At 43.4% G+C, this 24762-nt stretch overlaps 1 protein-coding gene across 7 annotated transcripts in view; it reads right to left on the bottom strand.

Annotated features, from left to right (window-relative positions):
- Positions 1 to 5125: 5125 nt before the first annotated feature.
- LOC127007117 (cardioacceleratory peptide receptor-like) overlaps positions 5126 to 24762 on the bottom strand; it is a 225639-nt gene continuing 206002 nt past the window's right edge. For 2 of the 7 annotated variants that reach the window (XM_050877741.1, XM_050877742.1), the window contains 2 exons: positions 16429 to 16599; positions 5126 to 11151 (listed from right to left, as the gene is read on the bottom strand). In XM_050877741.1, coding sequence (XP_050733698.1) covers positions 10998 to 11151; positions 16429 to 16599 — 325 coding nt within the window. In that variant the 3' untranslated portion in view covers positions 5126 to 10997. Of the gene's footprint in view, positions 11152 to 13767; positions 13872 to 16428; positions 16600 to 19497; positions 19541 to 24762 lie in introns of those variants that run through there. The other 5 variants (XM_050877743.1, XM_050877744.1, XM_050877747.1 and 2 more) reach the window with 5 other exon arrangements.

The raw sequence follows: 24762 nt of genomic DNA, 5'->3' as shown, positions 1-24762 counted from the left end.
CTAGAACAGGAGAAGAAGGAAGGAAAAAAGAGAGATGAGGAGGCAAAAGAAAAAAGGAGGAAACCAACAATACTTACAAAAGAGGAATAAGGGAGAAGACGAGAACTGATGATAGCTTTTACCGGCTTGACTTTTCTCTTTAACTTGTTGCTACGAATTCTGATTAACTCTCGTAAGCCGTCATCAACTAAACATAAGAGAATAGCAATCCAAAAGGTAACAAAAGATATTACCCAGACGGAAAACTTCTGGAATATAAAACAGTTAGATTCAAGATTCTTTCAAGAGGAGGGTATCAGGACACCTCTCTCGAAATTGACCCTTCTTTCGGCCACCTCTTTGGATTCTTTTTAGGAGCAGCGAGTAGCGGGCTTTTTAAAATTATTGTTTCCTTTTTTTTGTGCCCTTGAGCTGTCTCCATTGTAAAAAAAAAAAAAAAAAGCCGGATTGACGAGATTTGGACGAGTAAAATATCGAGTGTGAGAGTGAGATATGGTGAAAGAGAAACGCCACCACACACAGTAAAGTTGAAACCAAACATGTACAGCTCGTATAATCCTGTACGCGACGTGTCAAGGCTGCAATACGTCAAAAACCGAGGATGACGTTAGACTTAGTAATAAAAGTAATATATATATATGAGAAGAAACATATTGTAATCGTTTGTGTACTATAAGCCGGTGAGATTCCTTTGTTTTTACGGTTATATCAAAAGAAAAAAAATATTGCACCTATCCTTGTGTGCGATAAATAATGATACATAGCGAATCATTTTGAGGTATCGTTGTTACAAGTAGGCGTGTTCTATTGGTTAGGATATTTTAGGTTTTCCATAATTTACTGTAGGCGAGGTTTTGCATACGACTCTCTCTCTCTCTCTCTCTCTCTCTCTCTCTCTCTCTCTCTCTCTCTCTCTCTCTCTCTCTCTCTCTCTCTCTCTCTCCTTGTCCATATGTTTTTGTCTTTACTTCATTCACTAGGAGAAAGAGGAAGAAGAGATATATTAGGAAAAGGAAGCGGAGGAAGTGGAGGAGACGGAGGAGGAGGAGGAGGAAGAGGAGGAGGCAAGAAAAGAAGCAGGAAGAGGTGAATAGTTACGATGACAGCGACAATGAAGATAATGACGAAACAGAAAAGGGAAGAAGAATAACAAGAGAAAGAGAGGAGGAGGAGGAGGAGGAGGAAGAAATAAGAAAGCGACGAGGAAGCGGAAGAAAAAGTCGTGTCAGTGGTGCAAGATATGACTGATGTGCCTCTCTCTCTCTCTCTCTCTCTCTCTCTCTCTCTCTCTCTCTCTCTCTCTCTCATATATATAGCCCGCAGCACCTGGTCTTTCCTTCCTTTTTCAATCCGCACATTATTCTCTCTTTTTCTCTCCTCTCGCTTCTCATTTCCTCCCGCCGCCCCTTCTTCCCTCCTCTTCCTCTTCCTCCCCGAACACAGTAAGAGCAATGTAGAGGAAGAATCTTTGCCTCACGCTGATGTTGGTCATGATTCTGTGTCAGGAAGCGCGAGAGAGAATGGGAGGGAGGGGGAGGGGAGAGGAATGGAAGGGAGGGGAGGGAGGAAAGACGTGGATAGAGGAAAGAATAGGAGAGTTGTGAAGGAAGGGAAGGTTGGGAAGAAGTAAAAGTAGGAGAGGAAGGAAGGAAGGAAGGAAGGAAGGAAGGATGGTATAAGGAGAAAAGACGTGAGAGAGAGAGAGAGAGAGAGAGAGAGAGAGAGAGAGAGAGAGAGAGAGAGAGAGAGAGAGAGAGAAAGCAATGTATCAGTACCGTATTTCTGCCTCCTCCCCCTCTCCCTCTCCTCTTCCTTCTCCCCCTTTTTCTTCCGTCCCCTCCTCCTCTTCCTCTTCCTCCTCCTCCTCCCTTCCCTTTACCCAAGTTCGTTAATTTTCTCCTACTTGCTCTCTTCAAACTTCTCTTGTTCTTCTTCCTCCTTTCCTTTCTCGTTCATCTTTGCTTCCTTTCCGTCTCCTCGTTACTTCCCATTCTCCTTTTATATTCATTATCTTCCTGTGCCCATTCTATTTACTTTCTCATCTCTTCGTTCTCAATCTTTCCATAATCCTTGTAATCCTCTTCCTCCTCCTCCTTCTCTTCCTTATCCTCCTCCTCCTCGTCCATCGTAAGCAGATACACTTTTTCTGGACCCGAAGGCGACTTTTCCGTGCTGACGCCGCGCCCATCTCGGTTGTTTATGTTTGCGTTACAGCCCGTCACGCTTTGAGGGGGGGGAGGGAGTGAGAGAGGCAGGAAGGGAGTGAGGCAGGAGGAGGAGGAGGAGGAAGAGGATGAAGATGATGATGATGATGATGAGAAGATGTAGTGAGGATGGGGATTAGAAAGATGGGGAGAATGAGGTTAAGGAGGAGGAGGAAGAGGATGATGAGGATGAGGAGGAAGAGGTAGTGAGGATGGGGATAAGATGGATGGAGAGAATGAGGGTAAGGAGGAGGAAGAAGAGGACGAAGAGGAAGATGAGAACGAAGAGGAAGATGATGACGTGGAGGAAGATGATGATTATGAGTAAACAAGAGAGGTTGAGTGAGTAAAGTAAATGGGAAGTAAGGAGAGTGTGGGAAGAGGGGAGAAAGGGTGAAGGATTAAGAAGTAGGAAGAGAAGTAGTGAAGCATAGAAGCACTAATGGCCCAGTTTTAGTAAATTATATCATGCTATTGTTGAATGCATGAAGAAAGGGACAACAATTACCTTCTCCTTTCTTCAGCTGCACAAAGAACCACTAGCGGGGGTAACGGGGATTAATTCAAGGTATTATTTTGTTTTGCATGAATTAACAGTAAAGAAAGATTTTAATGTAGTTACAACATGCACGACAAAATTAGCAAACAAATGTAAAGCACTGTGCAAATAATGTTCAGGGATGTTTTTACGCTGGTTATAAGCCTGTGAGGACGTCAGTGTATTCTCTTAACCTCCATTTCTTACTGGCTTAAGGTAGAGCACAAATCCTTCCTTTTACCTGAAAACCTCTTAACGTACTTTGCTGAAGGATAACTTGGTCCGGGAAAACGTCAGCTCTTCTTAATCCTCTGGTAGTGAAGCCTCTCTCTCTCTCTCTCTCTCTCTCTCTCTCTCTCTGATCTACCTTCCAACAGCAAAGTTTAGATAAAATAACAACCTGACACAATAGATATTTTTTACGGCTTGTTTACTTGATGAGCGTTTGATCGTTCCTAATTGAGAAAATCCCTTCTGACACTGAAGTAAGTGGAACTCTCAATCCCTAATCGACTACAGTACATAACGAGGCGGGGAAGGGAGGGGGGAGAGGGTGAAGGAGGGAGGATAATCACTTCTACTTTGACATTGTTACGAATTTTCCTCTGCCAGCCAAATCACTTCTCTCTGGCAGTGTTTCGAAGCGTCTCAAAAGCAGCGACTCCCACTGAACGAACCCCAAACGAGTGACACGAGGCAGTCAGTACTTTCCTTTATAACTTTAGACTAATTGTTCTTTTCCTGAAGTTTGCTAATGAGAGAGAGAGAGAGAGAGAGAGAGAGAGAGAGAGAGAGAGAGAGAGAGAGAGAGAGAGAGAGAGAGAGAGAGAGAGAGAGAGGTGGTTCGAATTCCAAGTCACACACACTTTCATGTTATTATACGAACTCCAAGTAATATATCACCTTGCCTAATGTATGCGTCTGATCACCTGTTGCTGCTGCTGCTTCTTGTTCATTGCACTTCGCCGCTTCTTCGATTCGTTCCCTTCACACGTCTGCCACTTTTTGCCTCTGACGATTGACACCAACACTCGCCCGCCGTTACACTCCAAGCCTGACTGAGTCCCTTATACTGATGGGAAGGTATAGACGCGAGAACTCTAATAAAACGTACTATGAGAATCGTCTGGAAAACTTTTTACGTATAGAAAGTGTATTAGAAGATTGTAGTGTTTATATATATTTCGTATTACCTTGGTGTTTTAGGTCGAGTGGCTTAAAACTACCCACAGGCTGTCCAGAAGACCACCTATTAAACCGGACTCTAGATTCTAGGATTAAAGATGAACTCCGGGAGGGCAGCATGAGCCAATGCAAGATGGCGCCACTATAAACACTCGCCTGCGCCAGAACGGGCTGGGCCGACTACCAGGCCCCACCGGGAAGAAGCCTTGGACCGACCATCAGGATCCACCGGGAAGAAGCCTACCGGCGCAATAAGCTAAGACGTAAAAAAAAAAAAAAAAAATCTATATATATATATATATATATATATATATATATATATATATATATATATATATATATATATATATATATATATATATATTTATACATATCAAGTCTTTTATTTGTTGCTCAATCTGGAGATGCAGCCAGAGTGAAAGGCTTCAGGAGTCTACAGCTCTACGATCTGTAAAGAAACAAATGAGTAACGATTGTCAAAGGTGGTAAGCTTAAATCGTTTTGACTGGTCCGTATGATACTGTTCGTCTCTGCTTTGGGTTAACAAAATACAAAATAGATACGAATATGTTTATCTTTTTTCATATTCCACAAAATGAAACAAAGACAAATGAAGAGCGTCGAGTCAATGTAAGAGTAAGTCTCAAATCTGTTCTACTAGTCTTGATGAGAAAGGAAAATAAAGACATGGGAACGTTGCCGTTTTATTTTTTTTTCTTTGAAGGGGATTGGGAAGGGACACGTAACACACACACACACACACACACACACACACACACACACACACACACACACACACACACACACACACACACAAACACACACACCATGTACGTATATGTATACAGAACCTGGCGCTACCTACACGCTCAGGCATACACATAATTCGTGACGAGTATAAGTACACTACATGTATAAATATTAAATACATACACAGGAGGAGGATTTCAGGCATACATACATTACAAAAAATAGACTTTGAGTATATAAGTTATTTGTGTTATACGTTTTTTTTTCTTTGACGGGAAATTTTCTTTCATTTATACTTATTTTTTGGTCTAGATGTTATTATAGAGTAAAATGCCTAATATTTTTTTTACATGCTAGGTAGGAAGTATAATTTGTATATATGAAGGGTTTATACGGAGAGAGAGAGAGAGAGAGAGAGAGAGAGAGAGAGAGAGAGAGAGAGAGAGAGAGAGAGAGAGAGAGAGAGAGAGAGAGAGAGAGAGAGAGAGAGAGAGAGAGAGAGAGAGAGAGAGAGAGAGAGAGAGAGAGAGAGAGAGAGAGAATAAAAAAAGAAAACATCAGATGAGTAATTGTATGATGAATGAACGAAGAGAGGAAGATAGAGAGCAACAGTTAACACACACACACACACGTCAGTACACCAAATGGAAGAGGTTCAAAACAGCTAATAAAGGATACAGACATATCAAGATGAGACGAAAGGATGATAGAGCTAGACTGATAGATGACCCTGATTTTAGCCTGGCAAAGAGAATGGGGGTAGGGAGGGATAGGGGAGAGGTATAGTGGAGGGAGGGAGGGAGGAGGAGGAGGGAAGGTGGAGTTTGAGGGTGTAAGGAGAGTTCAATGAGGATGAGTGTGTGTGAAGTGGACGGACCACATATATAAAACAACGATATCAATAGTATACGTTTTCTTTGTGGTGGTGTGGAGTGCGCCGTGCTGTCTGTTTGATGGTTTGCTGAAGGGAGGAAACGTAGATAGGTTGCTTGGTGATGATGATGACGATGATACAACTACTACTTATAATAATGATAATGATAAAAGGTGCTTTGCTGCTTCATCGCCCTTCTCTTTGTTGACTTTATTTTTTTTTTCATCCCTGCCGCTATCAACGCTGAACATTTATTATCATCATTATTATCATTATTAAACATTCCACGTCTTGTACATAAATCACAACGCTCAACACTATATACAAATTTTCATCTTTTCGCCCGACATTCGTAAAAGTAATTAAGTCTTTATATGATTAAGTAACTAGACATGGGGGGGTAGAGAGAGAGAGAGAGAGAGAGAGAGAGAGAGAGAGAGAGAGAGAGAGAGAGAGAGAGAGAGAGAGAGAGAGAGAGAGAGAGAGAGAGAGAGAGAGAGAGAGGGGGGGGAAGCACACACACAACAGGTGACTATGAAGTGCCGCGCGTGTGGTATAACCTCCTCTCGGTGCTGATGTCAAACGTCACCTCCCTGAACAACAAACTGGATGAAGTGAAAACCATCAATCCGGGCATAGTGGCGTCACTGAAACCCAGAGATGTGCCAGGTGGACGGGTACAGACGGTGTTTTCCCTCTTCATGGAGGAGAGGAGAGGAGGTGGAGTGTTAGTGTTGTGTCGAGACGCTTTTAGCCCCTCAGTGGTCGATGTGGACGTCCCCAATTAGGTGGAGGCAATGTGGATCAAGACCATCCCCGCCAGGTGAAACTATGTGTAGTGTACAACCCACCCCGCTCTCCCTCCGGCTCAGTGTTCGTGAACCACCTCGTCACTACAGTGGACGCTATGCATGTCAGGTACCCCAGTGCTAAGTTCGTGTTGTGTGGGAACTTTAACGAACTAGACATTACTGACGCTACAAGTCGCCTGTGCCTCACACAAGTTGTTGACTTTCCCAGTCACGAAAGGAACACGCTGGATCTTATTCACACGGACCTGACGGACTGGTCCCCCCTCAGTCCCTTCTCCTCCATGGGCTGAAGCAATCACATATCTCTCTGATGGACGCCCGAAACATGACTCTAAGATAAGGCAGTGTAGGCAGTGGCTGGTGGGTTAGCCTTGGGTCGAGGTCCTGACCGTACACGACGTCACGGAGAAGTGGAACAATTACCTCGCCACCGTCACTCAGCCTATCACCACTTCTTCCCCACCAAGACACTACTAACCCACCCAACAGACCTTCCTTGAGTGACCCCGAGGATTACCCTGATGCAGCAAAGAGACCGCGCCTTCCACAAGGACCAAGCCAGGTACAGGGACCTTCGAAACAGAGTTATTAGGAAAATTATAGTGGCGAAGGAGTATATACTACCCCAACAAGTCACAACATCTGGAGAACACCAACACCAGCAGATGGTTTTCCAAGATTCGTCACCTGTGTGGCCTGGGCAAACCGTCGTCGGCTTTCCCCTTTCTCCTCTCCTCCACCTCCCCCCTGGAGGCAGCCGAACTGATTAACTGTGTGCCAAAGCCTCCTCACCCCTTGACCGTATCTTCCTTTCTTCCCCGTCCCTTCCTCCCATTAGCGAGCAGTTTCAGGTTGTCAAGAGGCTAAGAACCCTTAAACTCAAAAGGTCTACCACTCCTTTGGACTTACCCATCAAACTTTATGAGGAGGTCTCTTATGAACTAGCCACCCCCTTCACTTCCATTATCAATTCCTCCAATACTCAGAGTAAATGCCTCAGACTTGAAAACTTCAATATTTATTCCCTTCCCCAAAGTCAATAACCCCACCTCACTCAATGAACTAAGACCCATAGCTATCACACCAATCCCCAGCCTGGTGTGTGAAGACTTTGTGTTTAGCTGGGCATACGACATTATTCATTACAAAATTGATCCCATGCAGTTCGGCAACGTAAGAGCCTCTTCCACTACACACTATCTCATCAGTTTCCTAGATGTCATTCTAAAAAACCAAGAAACCATATAAACTTCCACTGCTCTCGTCGATCCCGGCTATCGTGAAGGTGAGTGACACCTTCACGGTTTCACTCACCTTCACGGTTACATGACCACACACACACACACACACTAAGATTCGCACCACCCTGGGGGAGCTTACGAGTAGGTCCGCCTATCACCTCGACACACTACACTACACTCCCCCTCCCCCTCCCCCTTCCACACCTCCTCACTACTCATTGTATTGTATTCCTCCATATTTCATTTGCATTTTGTAGATTTCAGCCTAAAGGCTGCCAAGCATTCATTTATTATTATTATTGTTATTATTATTATTACACTGGCCAACAACAAATTTATCGTCTAAGTTTTTTTAGGTGATTTAGGACAATTTTGATGTACTGAATCCAAATATCACATTGGTTTTGCTCAATCAGGTCATTTTTTTTTTATCTATCGCCACATGATGTTTTTTTACACGTACGGGTATTCTTTCTTATTTCTTTAAATAAACGAATACTGAAGAGTTTACATGCACCAATTTTTTACTTACTGGTATTTTTTGTATTTTGTTGGGACAACAGTCCGGGTTCACCAAGTACCCGTGCTTTCTGTGCCTGTGGGATAGCAGGGACCCAGGCCTGGGTAGGGACAAAGCTCAGCATTACACGAAGAAGGACTCGCCTACACGGGAGGAGTTGGTGCCTTGCAGAGCATGGAACGTCATAAACAACCCTCTGGTGGACAGAGACAGGATACTCTTCCCACCTGGGATGCAGTCATGGTGGCTGATTACTGTTGGACTCTTAAGAGAGACATCCCTACCGCTGAGCATTCTAGGAGTTCGAAGAAACAGAAGTTCATGACCTGAATTATGAACAATGATGACCTAATATCCAATTTACTTGTACTTACCTTTATCAGTGTCTACTATTCAATGTACACTTATCAATTTTTGTAGCATTTAATTAATGAATTGTGTTAGAAAACGACTTTTTTTTATCTAAAAAACCTATTTTGGATGAGAAATATTAACAATAATCAACCGAAAATGTCACAAAAATGTAACCTATTTAGTTATAAGATCGGATTTAAAAAAAAATTGAGTTAGTACAAAAACCTTACCTGATCGAGCTAAACGGGTGTCATTTTCGGATTCAGTGGTGCAAATTTGTCCTAAATCAGTTGAAAAAACTTAGACAGCTTACAATTTTTTTTTGTAACCCAGTGTTATTGTTTCCTCGGACTCGTAAGAAGCCTCTTGAGACATCACCCAGGACTTCCTTCGGCGCGGGTCCTTAGTTGCTTACGTCCTTCCTTCATTCTTCCTGTCCTTGCCTTTTTTTTTCCTTTGCCTCCGCCAATACAGGCACAAGAACACTCAGGGATATTGGCTTTCCACAAGGCTGACATGCAAAAGTCCTTCAGGCGCCGCTTCTCCCTCTCACTGGCGCTGCAGCTGAAGCCGTCGAGCACCCAATCAAGGACACAGGTTGGATTCCCTCGCGGTGAATACTGTGCACACACACACTTTACACTGTGACAACACCTTAACACGGAACACTGACACCTACTTCCTCCTCCTCCTCCTCTGGTTTCATTACGTCTCTCGTCCTCCTGTATACCTTCCTTGTGTATTCAACGTCTGAAGACACATATAGGATTTAATGGGAATGCTATGTGTGTGTGTATGTGTGGTTGTGTGTGTGTGTGTGTGTGTGTGTGTGTGTGTGTGTGTGTGTGTGTGTGTGTGTGTGTGTGTGTGTGTGTGTGTGTGTGTGTGTGTGTCTAGATGTATGGGAAGGCGATAGTGGTGGTGTATGTTGTCAGTGGTGATGGTAGTGGTGGTGGTGGTGGAGACAGCAATGACAGATCATGTATATATTCTTACATACTAAAACAATAATTACCTGACATATCTCTGACCTCGCAAGACCACGCACTTATAAACCTGACCTCGTTTCCTACACAATACCTGGAAACATCTCATTAACCTGACTTTATTGTTTGCTCATATGAAACCAATTAACCTTCCTTTCAAATCACGAGTAACAAAATACCAGGAACAAAAAAGTTATCAATGACCTTCATTTTTGAAATCACACTCTTTCGAAAACGGAAAGCGAAAACGAAGAGGGTGACTGCAAACTCGTCGCGCCGGCTCGCTTTTATAGTTTGTGGGTCAGAGGACGACTAGAACAGAACCACGAGACCACAACCCCGGCGGACTTGGGGTGACCGCCGAGACATTGTAGGTGGCGGAGGGGTGGTGATGAGGGTGCAGATGGGGGCAGGTGGTACTGAGGTGGATTGTGGGAGACTCGGTGAGGGGTGGATGACAGGTACGACTAACAGAGAGGTGGTGGCGACAGGCAAGTCCTTCATTCCTGTACGACCACACTTAGGCGGGGTTCCCACTATCCCCTTTTGACGATGGCCGCCGACGATAATGACGTCACAAAAACGGCGGCCGCTCGGCGCGGAGGAGATGGACGCGTCACGCCATTTGATGACAAACAAAGCATGGACAGCATGGACGGCAGAGAGCTTGCACTCTCTGCCTCCACTTGATTAAGCATATGTATACATACTATAGTGAATAATGGCTGTCCTTCAGTTTCATCCATAACACGAACATTAAACATATCATTCATGTTTAACTGCATGGCTATCTCCTTCCATGAATTTCTGTTCATAACCATGTCTTTGAATTTCACACAGACAGTGTCGTGCGTTGTTGCCACACTTCCAGTTTTCAACGAGGATTATTTATCACCACACGAAATAGACGTGCATGATGCAAATATATTTATATTACTATTATACTGAAACTTCGCTATCTATTATTTTGTGTCCAGGTACTTTAATTTTATATTTTCATGATATCTAGAATATTGAACATCACATGCACGGTCACCACCGCCGCCGTCGCTGTACAAAAAGTTAACTTCATTTATCTCTCGCTGTTTGATGTCGGGGGTCAACGGAGGCCAAAACGGTGCCCGGTTACCACTATCGGCGCTCATTCGGGGAGGTTCGTGACGTCATTATCGTCGACGGCCACCGTCAAAACGGGATAGTAGGAGCCCCGCCTTATACAACAGCTAGACGACGACGACGACGACGATACACTTGTGACTCGTGCAGGAGAGGAACAGATGTAGCTTCCACGTCGACCACACGCACACACCGATACCCCCACGCATTCTCTCACTTTCTTTTTTCTCTTTCTCTGTTTGTTCCTCTTTCGGCACACGCGACAGCCACACACCCTCTCTCCAAGTCCCGAGTCACAGATTACGGGAGACAGGAGACGGACGGCCGGGCCAAGACTCGAGTCCCTTTCTGCCTTCACGCACACGCAACAAACCAGCAACTCCATTCTTTTTCGCCTCTCCTCAGACGCTCGCCGCTCTACACGACGGAGCCACGCACGAGGGGTTGTTGGCGCCGCGGGTTGGAGTAAGTAAACAGCTCCGTCGTCAGGTGACCATCTTGGTTTGTGGTCTTCGTGCGAGGAGCCACCGCAGCCTTGTTCAGCTCGCCGCCGTGACGGACTGGATGGTACCTGGTGAGGATGGGTAGTGGGGGAGCGAGAACGAGAGATCAATAGATAGAAAGATAGATTGATGGATAGATAGACAGAGACAAAGGACAGGAAAACATGTAGCAGAAAAGGAGCATAGAGGATGAGTGAAGAAAAGGATACAGGAAGGTAGGAACGAAAGAAAAAAACAGCGTTAGTATACATAAGGCAAAAAAAATCATGTATGTATAAAAACCTGTCTGCATATATTTATCCATCCTGCGGGTTGTGTGTGTGTGTGTGTGTGTGTGTGTGTGTGTGTGTGTGTGTGTGTGTGTGTGTGTGTGTGTGTGTGTGTGTGTGTGTGTGTGTGTACCAAGGGTTTTGTGAGGCTTCTTGTGACCCCGAGAGACGTCTCGCTGGGAAAGCAAATTCGGTGGCGGCCGCAGCACCAAAAACCCAACGTGCTATTCCGGGCAGATGTCGAGATTCGCGCCTCCAAGCAAGAGTTTCCAGGCCAGAATCACGCCTTTCCGCTGCCTCTCTTTCCCTGCTGCCGTAACTCTTTATACAGTTCGATTGGTAAGCCGGAGGTAACTGACTGGTTCATTTCGAGGGTTAGAGAAAGGATATACTTTTGAGTTGACCATATTTGTTTTTCGCGGGCTTTTCACTTTTACAGCTCGATTTTATAGCACGCTTGGGATAGCAATGCATTTAGGGAATTCAAAGTGCGGAAATTTTTCCTTATTTGTGCACCGAAGGAAGTAACTGATTGGTTCATCTTGAGGGATAGAGAAAACATGTACTTTTGACATTGCCATAGTTATTTTTGTCCGCTGTATTGTTCACATTTTTTTTTTTACAGCAGAGGAGACAGTGCAAGGGCGTAAAAAAAAGAAAAGATTTATGGTCCGTATGCAAAGTTGGTTTGTCAATGCAGTTAAAATTCTAGCGTGTTGGAACAGTGATTTTTTATTTATTTTATTTATACCAGTTCAATGTGTCTCTTTACTCCCCGTGTTCATAATGTTCATATTAATTTGATTTTTTAAAAGATGAAGGAAATCAGACTTTGCTTCCAAACATATATTATTTTTTTCTTAATCTCCTTTAGAAATAAGATACGAACATACAGACTACAAAAAATAGAAGTTGTGAGGAGCATGTATTTTGTAATGTTTTAGTACATTGTGAATCACTTCGTCCGTGTTAGTTATTAAAAGGAAATAAAAGAAGCGTCAACAAAGGTATGGCGTCGCGAGCTTTCATCTTTTGGTCCGTTTCTTGCGCGAGGTCAAAGGTGTCAACCGGGTTCTAATTAAGTGTTTTTTTGATGCTCATGCTACTGGGGAAGGGTCAAACTACCACCTGGGTCCTAAAACTACTCCTGGAAATGCCCTTAATTCATACGAAAGCCTTGTCAAATATGTGAACTTGGGCGACGAAATGTTTTAAAATACGGCCCTAACTAACTAACTACTACTGGTACTACTACTTCTACTACTACTACTACTACTACTACTTTAATTGTTTTTACTTGTTGGTAGTTGTTGCTTTCTGTTTAGTAGTCAGTTGGGTTCTAATGAGTGTTTCTTGAGGCTCATGCTACTGGGGAAGGGTCAAACTACCACCTGGGTCCTAAAACTACTCCTGGAAATGCCCTTAATTCATACGAAAGCCTTGTCAAATATGTGAACTTGGGCGACGAAATGTTTTAAAATACGGCCCTCAAGGTCAAAGGTTTTCAGTCCATGCCAAGACTTACTACACTTAGCATCCATCAAACGCATATTCTAAACAGAGAAGCTAAGAACCTGAGACACTCCTTGCTTGCGTGAAAAGACATCCTAAAATATATTCATAATTTATCTGGAGTGACAAAACTGTTAGGATCATATTCTTAAACATTTCGGCGACCAAGAACACATATATGACGAGGCTTTCGCTCTGGAGTTTTGGGCATTTCCATCATCAGTTTTATGACCCTTCTGGTAGTTTGACCCTTCTTCTATACCATGAGCCTAAAATTAGTCTCCTTCTCGGCCTTTTGAAGTATTTGATGTGAGAGACGAAAGCATCTGAGAATATTAACCTAAGTCTCGCGGGCCAAGTTTAGAGAGAGAGCAAAAGTACCTGAGTGGTGTTGGGTACAGCAAGAATGTTTAGTTTTAGTATCTACCTGCAGAGCCACGCGCGGGTGTACGGGTTAGAAAAACAACAACAACAAAAAAAAACATCCAATCTTTCTACTTCAACGGAACTGGGAAAGACGAACAACCTCTCAAAGTTAATCACGGACAGGAAAATGTTTAAGTGGTGTATTGCTAAACATTTCGCCGCCCAAGTACACATATTTGACAAGGCTTTCGTAGGAGTTTTGGGCATTTCCAGTAGTAGTTTTGTGACCCTGGTGGTAGTTTTGCCCTTCTTCTGTACCGTGAACCTAAAGAAACACTCATTAGAACCCAATTGATCCCTCTTTGACCTTTAGAAATACTATTGTGAGAAGCGAAAGTGTCTTATAATACCGATCTAAGTGTCGAAGAGAGAAGTTAGGTCAGGAAAAAAATAAAGAACCGAAAGCTACCGACGTCAGCAAATTGTTAGTGAGGTTAAGAATAGCGACACTCCTTCAGGCTTTCCTTCAGTACTTACTCCCTGGGCCGCCCTCTGAGGCCTTGGCTGGCTGGCTGAGGCCGTTGGGGGCGGCCTTAAGGGGCGGGTTGGGGTCAGGCGAGGACGTGGACGTCACTGAAGTGCTGTGTGGCCCGACGGTGAGGCGGGAACGGGCGGAGAACGGAAAATAAATAAAGAAAATGAGAAAAAAATACAAATACAAATCATAAGTGGAAGGGAAACGTAATAACATGTGAAAAGGGGAGACTACAACTTAAATGAGTTAAAGCACAGTCAATGGGAAAGAAAGGCAAATACAATGGGAATAAATGACTTAGAAGTAAAAAATAAGTTATAAAAGTAAGCAAAATACAAGGAGAATATGGAGAGCAAGGAGAATAAATAACAAGTGAAAGGGAAACGTAATAACATATTAAAGAAGGCAAATCACAACTGAATCATAACTCGGCTAATAGGTAAGAAAGGGCAAAAATACTAGCACTAAATGACTTATATTGTAATAAAATGATATATATGTAAGCACAAGGGATGAAATGAAAAAATATGAACAAGCGAAAAGGGAAACAAAGTAAAGGTGTATGAGAGGCATATGAACGCTAAAAACACAGCAGACCATTACCCTACACAAAACCAAAGGTGGAAAAATGCAGCCGACCATTTACCTGAACAATACAAAGGTGCAAAAAATAGACGAAGTGAAGTATTGAGAGACGACAGAGGAGAAAGCGACTCAGAAACACAAGAGGAAAAAGTAACAAAATATTTCCACAAACAACTTTTAGGAGCAGTAGGTAGCGTTTTTTTATTTTTTATTATTTATTATTATTATTTTTTTTACGCCCTTGCACTGTCTCCTCTGCAGTAAAAATAAAAGAACAGGACCGAGGTAGTGTTACGAAAGCAAAATGGAAATTGAATGAAAATGGGCCGAGAATGATAACCCGAGCGAGTGTCTGAATTGCAACTTCGTGGATATGTTATATATGACTGAGAAAATATTACTAGTGTCTGAAACTCAAGGAAAGCTTTCTACAACAATAAATAAATATGCAAGAGCAGTATTTCACCTGAGCTAAAAATACAACAGGAAACTTAGAAAACGAAAGAGTATGTATTTTACCACAACAAGAAAGAAAAAAAAAGAAACAGAACACTTTGAATAAGAGAGAAAAGTGAGGAAAATATCTATGTAACGTTCGAAGCTAAAACTAAAACATTTGTAGAATTTTAATAAACAAAACAAATGAAGCTAAAAGCTGCACTCTAGACACGTTTAACACCTCGAAACAAACACACATTCAACATTACAAATACCGCATCGTCAGCTAAAGAGAAACGGATAAATACAGAAATAAAGGGAAATGAAATATGGACTTCAGAGTAACGTTAGCGAGATAATAATAAGGAAAATCACCGCTAGAGGGGGTCGCGTCGCCCTTCTGATACACCTTAATACACTTTCAGATAATTTTACGCTTTTTTTTTTTTTACAGCTAAAGAAACAGCTCAAGGGCAATAAAAAAGTTGTAAAAAAAAAAGCCCACTAATCGCTCTTCCTACAGAGACAAAATTAATGAGCGGCCAAAAAAGAGGTCAATTTCGGGAGGAGAGGTGTCTTGATACCGAACAAGGACATGGCATTCAAGGCAAAAACACAACTAACAACAATAATAATAATAATGAACGAATGAAATAGTTTACCCGCAAGAAGGAAGATACGGCGTCCACTCAATACACATATCAAGTCGACGATAGAAACACAAAAAAAGAACCATGTATGAGGACAGAGAGAGGGAGACAAGGAAGGGACGACTGGAGGATAGAAGGAAGGCTTGAGGAAAGAAGGCCATCAGCACCAGACTTGCTCCATAATGACGAGGACACGAACGGAGGGAGAGGAAAAGGAGGCTGATAAAGAAGGGAGTAAATAAGGGATAAGGGACAGGAGGATGAGGCAGAAGGAGAGAGGAAGAGAGAATGGAGGGAAGGAGAGGGAGAGAGAGAAGGAAAGTCGACACTGGAGGAAACAAGACGAGGAAGACATCAAACAACAAATAGTGAAAAAAGATGAAAGTGATAGAATAAGGTTGTTGATGTTGTTTGTTTGTGTGTGTGTGTGTGTGTGTGTGTGTGTGTGTGTGTGTGTGTGTGTGTGTGTGTGTTCATGACCTTCACACGCGGCATCATCACAGGTAATGGAGATGCAACACCGGCGTGACATTACCTGTGTTGTACCTGTAATTAGGGATGTTTTGCTGCCACTAGTATTGATCGTGTTTGTTTCGAGAGAGAGAGAGAGAGAGAGAGAGAGAGAGAGAGAGAGAGAGAGAGAGAGAGAGAGAGAGAGAGAGAGAGATACAAATAAGAAAAAGGCTTGAAGATCATCATCATCATCATCATTATCAGTAGCTATAACAACAAGAACACGACAACAACACGAGAACAATAACAACAACAACAGCAATAATAATATCGATGAAAAAACAACAACGACACCAACTGCATTATCTAAGAAAAAAATGATGACGAAAGAGGTGGACAAAGGAAAATTATGAAAAAAAAAATAAATACACTAAACCAATAATTAACAATACAGGTAACAACACTTACAATGAAATAAACAATGACAGCAACAATAACAGCACTAATAACTCCACCTGTCTGCACGCTAATCGTTACCTGGCGGTGTACCTGACGGAGTTGACGGTGTGGCGGCGTGTGGAGGCGTCACTCACACTCGTGTAGTCGGTACCGTAGCGGTGGAGGATGCGCTGGGGCTCCAGGGGCTGACGCGAGCACTCCAGGCAGGGGAAGAGCCGCACCACCAGCCAATCCACCGCTGGGATTCTTCTGCACGGGGGAAACACGGGCCGGGCCATAGTTAGGTTAGGTTAGGCTGCTCTCTGGCTGGTCCGTGTGTCTGGTCAATCATGGTTAGTGCTGTTTCTTTCTCTTTTGTTTATTTACCTTCTAAAGCTTATGGAAAGGCAATATCAGTGTTCTTGTTTTTAATTAGTTTGTTTTTTTAAGTTATTGCTAGCTTTGTTAGTTTAAAAAGGTCTCCAAGTGAAGTATATACTGACGATTTTTTTAGTTTTGTTTTGGAGATGTTGGTTTTGAGGATTTCTGTCTCTTGTCTGTGTCTGTGTGTGGCGTTGGTGGGGAGTGTCACGGTTTGTCACGGAATGTTAGTTTAGTCGAGTCACGTTGTGGTCACGCAGGTAAGGGGCGTGGAGGTCAAGGTCAAGATTGTTTATAAATAGTCTAAAAAACATTCAATATATTCCTAGGCTCGAGAAAATTAACGTCGCCGGATTTTGCAACTCCTACTCGCATATATATTTCTTCGTCAGTCTAAAGAAAATTCAAAATGTTTCTTGGCTAAAAAAATCAACGTCGCCGGAGTTTTGAAATGTCGTCATATATAGATTCGTTACTAGATACAGCCACTGTTATGTCACACCCGAGTAAGAAATCGAGACACGGCGGCGAGTGATTAGCGAGGCGGCGAGTGATTAGCGAGGCGCGAAACAAGGCGACGTGGAAGTCCGGGAAGAGGACAGGATGAAAGGGAGCGATGAGGGAGGTGGCAGAGGCGTCCACAACAAGGGAACAAACGATGGGAGACGGTAATAAGATGCGAGGCGCCTTTGTTAACTTGTCTCACACGCGGCTTGTAGACTATTTGTATCGCCTCGTAGATTATTTGCATCGCCAGGTCAGTCACGTGGAGACTTGAGACTCAAAATGGACCAGAGATGAGGATGGGTCTGTCACTGAAGAGTCTCCATTGCATGCACTGCCTCAAGGGAAAGTTGCATATAAAACTGGAAGGACACGAGTCTCTTGCGAGGTGAAGTGGGTCCGTTGTAATTCAAGGCCCGCAAATGGAATCCTCTTGTATTGAGAGCCGGAGGAAATTAGCTCTCACGAACGGGTAAGGAACAGCAAGAGACTTCGCCTGTGTGATACAAGATAAAACCCTCTAGTTCAGGTGAAAGGGATAATGGCACTTCTTCCCGGGAGACAGAGGTAGTTCTATATAAGCTGATGTTTTTTTCTTTTACACTAATACCCGGGTGCACCGAAGGACAATAGCAATTAACAGTTACAAAAATAAATCGGCCACCATTGATATGACCAAATGTTTACAATGGCACCTCGTTAAGACATATTATGCTCTTTGTTAATTACGTTGAAGATAAATAACGTGAATGAATAGACAGAGTTCGCCATTCCGTTAATTCAGACAACACGGCAATGAACGTAAAAGATATGGCAGGAGTTAAAGGTCCCCATCGTGCAGGTCTCCATCATCGTTATATCTCCGCCTTGTCATCTCATCGCCTGTTCCTGGAAGCCTTTAGTTCACTTCGGGGTCATTAGAGAAAGGGGGGAGGGGGAGGCCAAATTACGTAGTCATGGCTGATTGATGCGTCTAGAAAAGTCAGAGTTTTGAATGTTGAGGTCATTCAGGGCAGGTCAGGACAGTCTACGTAGGTTACATAAAGTTATTCACAAGCTTATTCCGTCAGTTATGGCAGGTCAGGTCAAGTTATATAGGTCGCACCAGGTCAAGCAAGATAGAAAGAAAGTCAGGTCAGGTATATGTTAGATATGTGTCAAGGCAGGTCGTTCTGTTGGTTATGGTGGGTCAGTGCAGGTCAGTCACTCTATTTGGTCAGGTCAGGTTAAGCAGGTCGTACCAGGTCAAGCAAAGTAGGCCACAGGAAGTTAGGTCAGGTGGTATTTGTCAAGTTAGGTCGCTCAGTTGGTTATGGTAGGTTAGTGCAGGTCAGTCACCCTATTTGGTCAGGTCATGTTATGTAGGCCGTACTAGGTGAAGCAAGAACAAGGTAAACCACGGGGAGTCAGGTCAGGTGGTATGCGTCAAGGTGGTCGTTTCATTGGTTATGGTAGGTTAGTGCAGGTCACTCACGCTATCAAACTATCTCTAAGAAGCGTATGGGAATGACAGGTGGGATGAGGTCATGCATACTGATCCCTTTCGTGCATACGCCGTCATGCAATCAGGTTATGAGGTGTGGTTGATGTCATGAAGCGATATGCAGGTGACTACTAAGGCAATTATAAGTGTGATTGGTGTCATGCATAGGCCTACAAGTTAGTTATGCATGCCCGATACTCACACACGCACACACGCACACGTCACCATGCCATACGTCCATTACACAGGTATCATGCAGAACAAAAAAAAAAGAGGAGAGGGAAGTTTATATAAATAGGAGTTTAGTGTTTTCATATCATGCTCATGCAGTCGCTATCACCACCACCACCACCACCACCGCCACCATTAACCCCACCATCCCTAACAACAACAACAACACTTCTACACCACTACTACAACTACTACGACAAACCACCACCACCACCACCACCAATACCACCACCACCACTACACTACAACGAAAGGAAATCAAAAAGAGGGTATGATCATGTCTACAATAGCGATAATAATAGTAGTAATAGTAGTAATAATAGTGATAAATAACTACGAGGTGAACATAACGAGGAGGAGAAGAAGGAGGAGGAGGAGGCGGAGGAGGAGGAGCAGCTGCAGAACGGAGAATATATAAAAACAAAATAATGAAGCGGATACAGTAATTGGCTCGTTGTCATTGATATTGTGTAAGTCTGTTCTTTGTTTTCTTACTCAAGGTAGAGAGACAGAGATAGACAGGTAGGTAGAGGTAATTATGTAGTATACAGGTGCAAGGTATGACTTACGGAGGTGGTGGTCACAGTTGTTTTCGTGGTGCTCCACTTTTGCCTTGTGAGAAAGAAAACGGAGCGAGGGTAAGGGTGAGGGTGACTGTGCTGGTTGTCTGCGTGACCGAGCGGGCCATCCTACATGCTTGTTAGAGTTGACTTAGAACTTAGAGTGTGTGTGTGTGTGTGTGTGTGTGTGTGTGTGTGTGTGTGTTAGTGGTAAATCAGAGTAAAATTCAAGGGCTTAAGAATAAAAGAAGAAACTGGGTGTAAATGTGACTTGTCAGGGATATAATGAAAGGAATCTGCTGTTTAGTTCTTAATATCAGTCCAAACCGGCGCTGATAATAGTCGAGGTTAGTTGGAACCGCGTCCCATTTTCTATGCAAAGAGAAAAAGAAAACATGACAAAAGGAGGAGGCGAAGAACAGACAAAGAGTAAGTAATATGCAAGATAACAAAGTCGATAAACGGGGAATGAGGACAAGAATGAAGAATAGAATATACAAGATGAAGAAGAGGATGAACAAAGATAACTGGAGAACAAGGCATTAAGAGACAGAAGGAGAACAAAGGGTAAACTCAATTAAATGTAAGAAATCACGGGACGCTACTAATTCACGGTCTTATCAGGACGTGTACAGAAATCCGACCTAATGAGCCAGGGTGTCAGAATAATGGCAGAGGGAAGGGTTGTCAGGAGCGTTCGCGAGGAAGACCGAGGAATCTGGATTAGCGGAGCAGAACTTTTAATCTAGTTGCGAAATACGTCGTGAGAGCGCAGACTAGAGGAATTTCGGGGACAGAGAGACAGATGGATATATAGATAGGAAGATAGATAGATAGATAGATAGCTAGAGAGAGAGAGAGAGAGAGAGAGAGAATGATGAGATGCTTAGTGGCAGGTAAGAGCATGAGGCGAAAATTTTTACCTGCAGTTTCACGACGAGAGAAAAAGAAAAGAAAGGTAACTAAAAATACGTTAAAAAGAATTTGACTCCTTCGTTGCGGAGTGAAAAGACGGAGAAGAGAGAGAGAGAGAGAGAGAGAGAGAGAGTAAAGCCCTGGACACAATCTCATTTTACGCTGGTGTCATAATTCTCCCAAGTGACACCCACATACACACACACACACACACACACACACACACACACACACACACACACACACACGTGCATCGCTGGAGGCTGTTGTTGCGGCACGATTAAAATTTCTGTCTTTTGTGGACACTCACTCACTCACTCTCTCATTCATTCCCTTCTCCCCTCCCTCCCTCCCTCCCTCCCTCACTTACTCACTCCCTCTCTCACCCACTCGCTCCTCGTCTTGTTTGTTCAGAATCAGTGTTCGTAAGTCCGTGAAGAGTTTGCAGCGAACTCACTCAGTGAAATAACTTGATGTTCTGTTAAGAAATATTAAAAAGACAAACGTCAGGTCTGGTTCGTTTATTCTTTCATCTTTTTCTTCCACAGCCTCAAGGAAAGACATGTTGATTTATGAGACGGAGCTTCCCAACGAACTAATACAAAGGTTATCACAGGCAAGACATTATTATTATTATTATTATTATCATTATTATTATTATTATCATTATTTTTTTCTTCCTTCTCTTCTTATGACTATTTTGCTACCGCCGTTCATTACATCATCTAGTTTCCTCCCACTGACCGGTCTATCTGATGCTCTTTTTGTTATTACTGTAAAAGAATTTGCGCCATAATGCAGGCAAATGATACGAAAATAGCGGCTGTTAAATGTTGCGTTATCGTTTGAGCCGCTAAAGAAAACACGACGAGCAAGTAATGCGAGACATCATTAAACTTCTCTCTCTCTCTCTCTCTCTCTCTCTCTCTCTCTCTCTCTCTCTCTCTCTCTCTCTAATATCTTCACATGATAAATATAAATGTATATCGATGTCATTTCAGTTTGCAGTCGTCAAATAGTGATTAGAAAAACTTTAATATTTCAAAAGATAAAAATGCAATTAGTTTTTAATGAACAATACGGCTGATTTTTTTTATTTATTTATTTACAGCAGAGGAGTCAGTTCAAGGGCATAAAAAAAAGAAACAAATGTGAAAAAAAGCCCGCTACTCACTGGTCCTTGAAAGAGTCAGAGGAGTGGCCGAAAGACAGGTCAATTTCGGGAGGAGAGGTGTCCTGATTCACATACATTGTTCCAGATCTTCTTTTTTTTTTTGTCTTCCCAACACCTCTCATTCCTGTGTATCTACCGGCATTCATTCATTTCTTTTATGTCTCTCTTTCTTATCTTAATTTACTTTTCTCATCTTTCTGTCCTTAATAAATTTTGATCATGTTATTTCTAAGAGTATTTAACCCGATTTATCGTCTTTGTTTTTATGATACATTTAATTGAAAAAAAAACCTCAATCCTTTTGATTAACTATTCTCATAAGATGCCATTAACTTTGGCGAGTCGACATTCATGGAACTCTCCTTGATATCTATTACGCGCTCTTCGCTAACCAACCATTGAGAGAAAATGATAAGTCTTTGAAGGTTTATCAAAGGAGAGACGGTGTTGTAAATGTTCTCTCCCATCAAACACACACACACACACACACACACACACACACACACACAGACGACCCCAAATTTAAAAGTGTACAACGACGAAAGAAAAACAAAACAAAAATATAAAGAAAGACAACCAGAGGCTATTCAAGGCATTAAAGAAAACATACGCAGGTAACTGGAGCGAAACTGAGATAAGGATACCGGATAAAAAACAGAAAATAAGGAAATTAAAATGACATACGATAATAAGACCAGTGCAAGCCTACGTGTGCGCCCTCCTCATTGTCTTGAATATACGTCACAGTTTAAAACGTAAGAGGAAACCAGAATAACGATACCAGGAGCAATAACGTGAGTCGCTTTAATAATAACCATCCTAAGCTCTTCCTGCACCCACGTCCGCCAAGCCCAGCCAGGAGCCGTATTCCCAGACGCTTTCGGTTCTCACAACTATTTCCAAAGATCACAAAGGAGATTAGTCGGGTGCTTATGAGTGTTTTTAACCTTCAACTTGCAGAAGCCTTGTCAAACTATCACTAGGCTCGTAAAAACTAACCATGGATATATCCACAACAGTCTCTACAAGAGCCTGATCAAACGTGAGTGTGTAAATACCGAAATGTTTGAGAATATGGGACCAGGAACCCAGGAAAAGTTGGAAAGTTTCGTTTAGTCGGCGCAACATCTGTGGTCATATGCCGGAGAGAGACAGAAGGGGAAGGAATTATAGAAGGGAACAGATCCCAGGAGACGGGACACAACCCCCGATTAATACCTGGTACCCATTCACTGCTGGGTGGACAGGGGCGTAGGGTATCGGAAAAGCCGGCCAAATTTTTCCACTCCGCCCGGGAATCAAACCCGGGCTCTCTCGGTTGTGAGCCGAGTGTGCTAACCACTGCACCACGAAGCCCCGTAGCCAGGAACCCAGTGTCAGCGGCAACACGCGGAGTGACAGGAAAGGAATGAGGGAAGAGGTGAGAGACAAGAGGTAAGGGCGAGAGGACGGCCTGGCGGGTGTGCGAGATGGAAACTACGGTACATATTGTTGAACGTATCGGGGTCCCACCACGACTATTTTCCAAGGTCACTGAGAAGATTAACCGGGTTTTCATGGGAGTGATTTTCCCGTTCATGGTGTAGAAGTCGGGGAAAACTATCACTAGGATCACAAAAGAATCCATGAAAATCGCAGCAACTTCACACACGCCAACCGGCCTCTTGTAGACTCCTTACGTTCTTATGTTCTTATGTTCTACGAGAGGCTTTTCAAACAGGCGAACTGAGGCGCCGAGACGCTTAAGGCTACGGCTCTAATGGGGTTCTTGTTCGGCGGAGTTGGGCGACGAAGGCAAACAGTCGGCGTCCTTGAGGCGATCGCGCGGGAGCCTTCGCCAAGTGGTAAAGTGGTTTGTTTTGACACTACGATTTCTACACTTGAGGAGGAAGAGGAGGAGGAGGAGGAGGAGGAGGAGGAGGAGGAGGAACATGACAGGTGAGGTGGGTGGCGAAAATGGTGGATGAGGAAGTGGAGAAGGAAGAGGATAGAAAATGAGAAAGGAAATGAGGTTCAGGGATGACGGAGGGAAAACGAATGATGATAGAGGAGGAGGAGAAGGAGGAGGAGGAGGGAAAAGGGAGAGAGGACGAGGAGGAGGAGGAGGAGGAGGAGGAGGAGGAGTTAGTGCTATTTTGGAGTGTTTATTCAGCGGGAGAGCGACAAGCAAGCATGGGTGTGTTTAGATGGAGTTTGTTTATAGAGGGTACACGCCAAGTGGGCCACACAAACACCACTACACACACACACACACACACACACACACACACACACACACGCATACATACACACTCACAGGACTGTTTTATGAGGTCAGGACCCGCAAGGAAGAGAACAGGAGCACAAAGTTTCCTCTTCGTTTATGACTTGAAGCTGTGAAGCGTTAAGTTGCCTCGACTCCCGTTTTCTTTTCCTTGTGGATACTGAGACTAGGACAGACTTACACACTCGCTTGCCTAAGAAAATAAGAGTGACAGACACGCTCACAGACACGGACACATATACACACATAATAGATCAGACTTATACACCTGCTTGCCTAAGAAAACAACAGACACACATACAGATACACTTAACATTTTCTCTATCTCTCACACACTCACACAAACTATACCCTCTGGTTGGGAGGAGGGGGGAGGGGGCTGTTAACGCGAGGAGGGGGCGAGGAGGGGGGGGGCCGAGGTCAGCATGCAGTTTGAAAGCATTTTTGGGGGGTGATAAGGGGGAAAATGGGGGCACAGCACACAACACAACCTGCTAAGGGGGGGAAGAACCATTAGTAGTGCATCCACAACACACCCCAGCATAGCAATCCCTCACAGCTGATTGTCTCCTGCTCTCCTCTTAAGCACCCGTAACACGCACTTTATTGACCGACCGACTCACGTAAAACTGTCCCAACGATTACCTTTATTCTAAGACTGAACGTTGAGGGTAAGCTGCCAAGTAAAGTCTAATGCTTCAGTCAATAAGGTGGTGCATAGTCGGGGCTTGAAGGAGTAATTCTGACATGCTACAAATTGATCTTAAACCAACCAACACACAGCAAATACACTACACAGATATTACTTGTGTTGATAGGTAGTAGTGTAGCATCCTGTCCAACTTCCTAATGCAAGAATATATCATTTCCTCACTACCTCTCTTTCTCCTCTGGTTATTCTGTCTGACTTTAAAATTACACG

Source organism: Eriocheir sinensis, chromosome 34, assembly GCF_024679095.1.
Source record: "Eriocheir sinensis breed Jianghai 21 chromosome 34, ASM2467909v1, whole genome shotgun sequence".
Taxonomy (NCBI): Eukaryota; Metazoa; Arthropoda; class Malacostraca; order Decapoda; family Varunidae; genus Eriocheir; species Eriocheir sinensis.
This window is presented reverse-complemented; position numbering and strand designations above follow the sequence as displayed.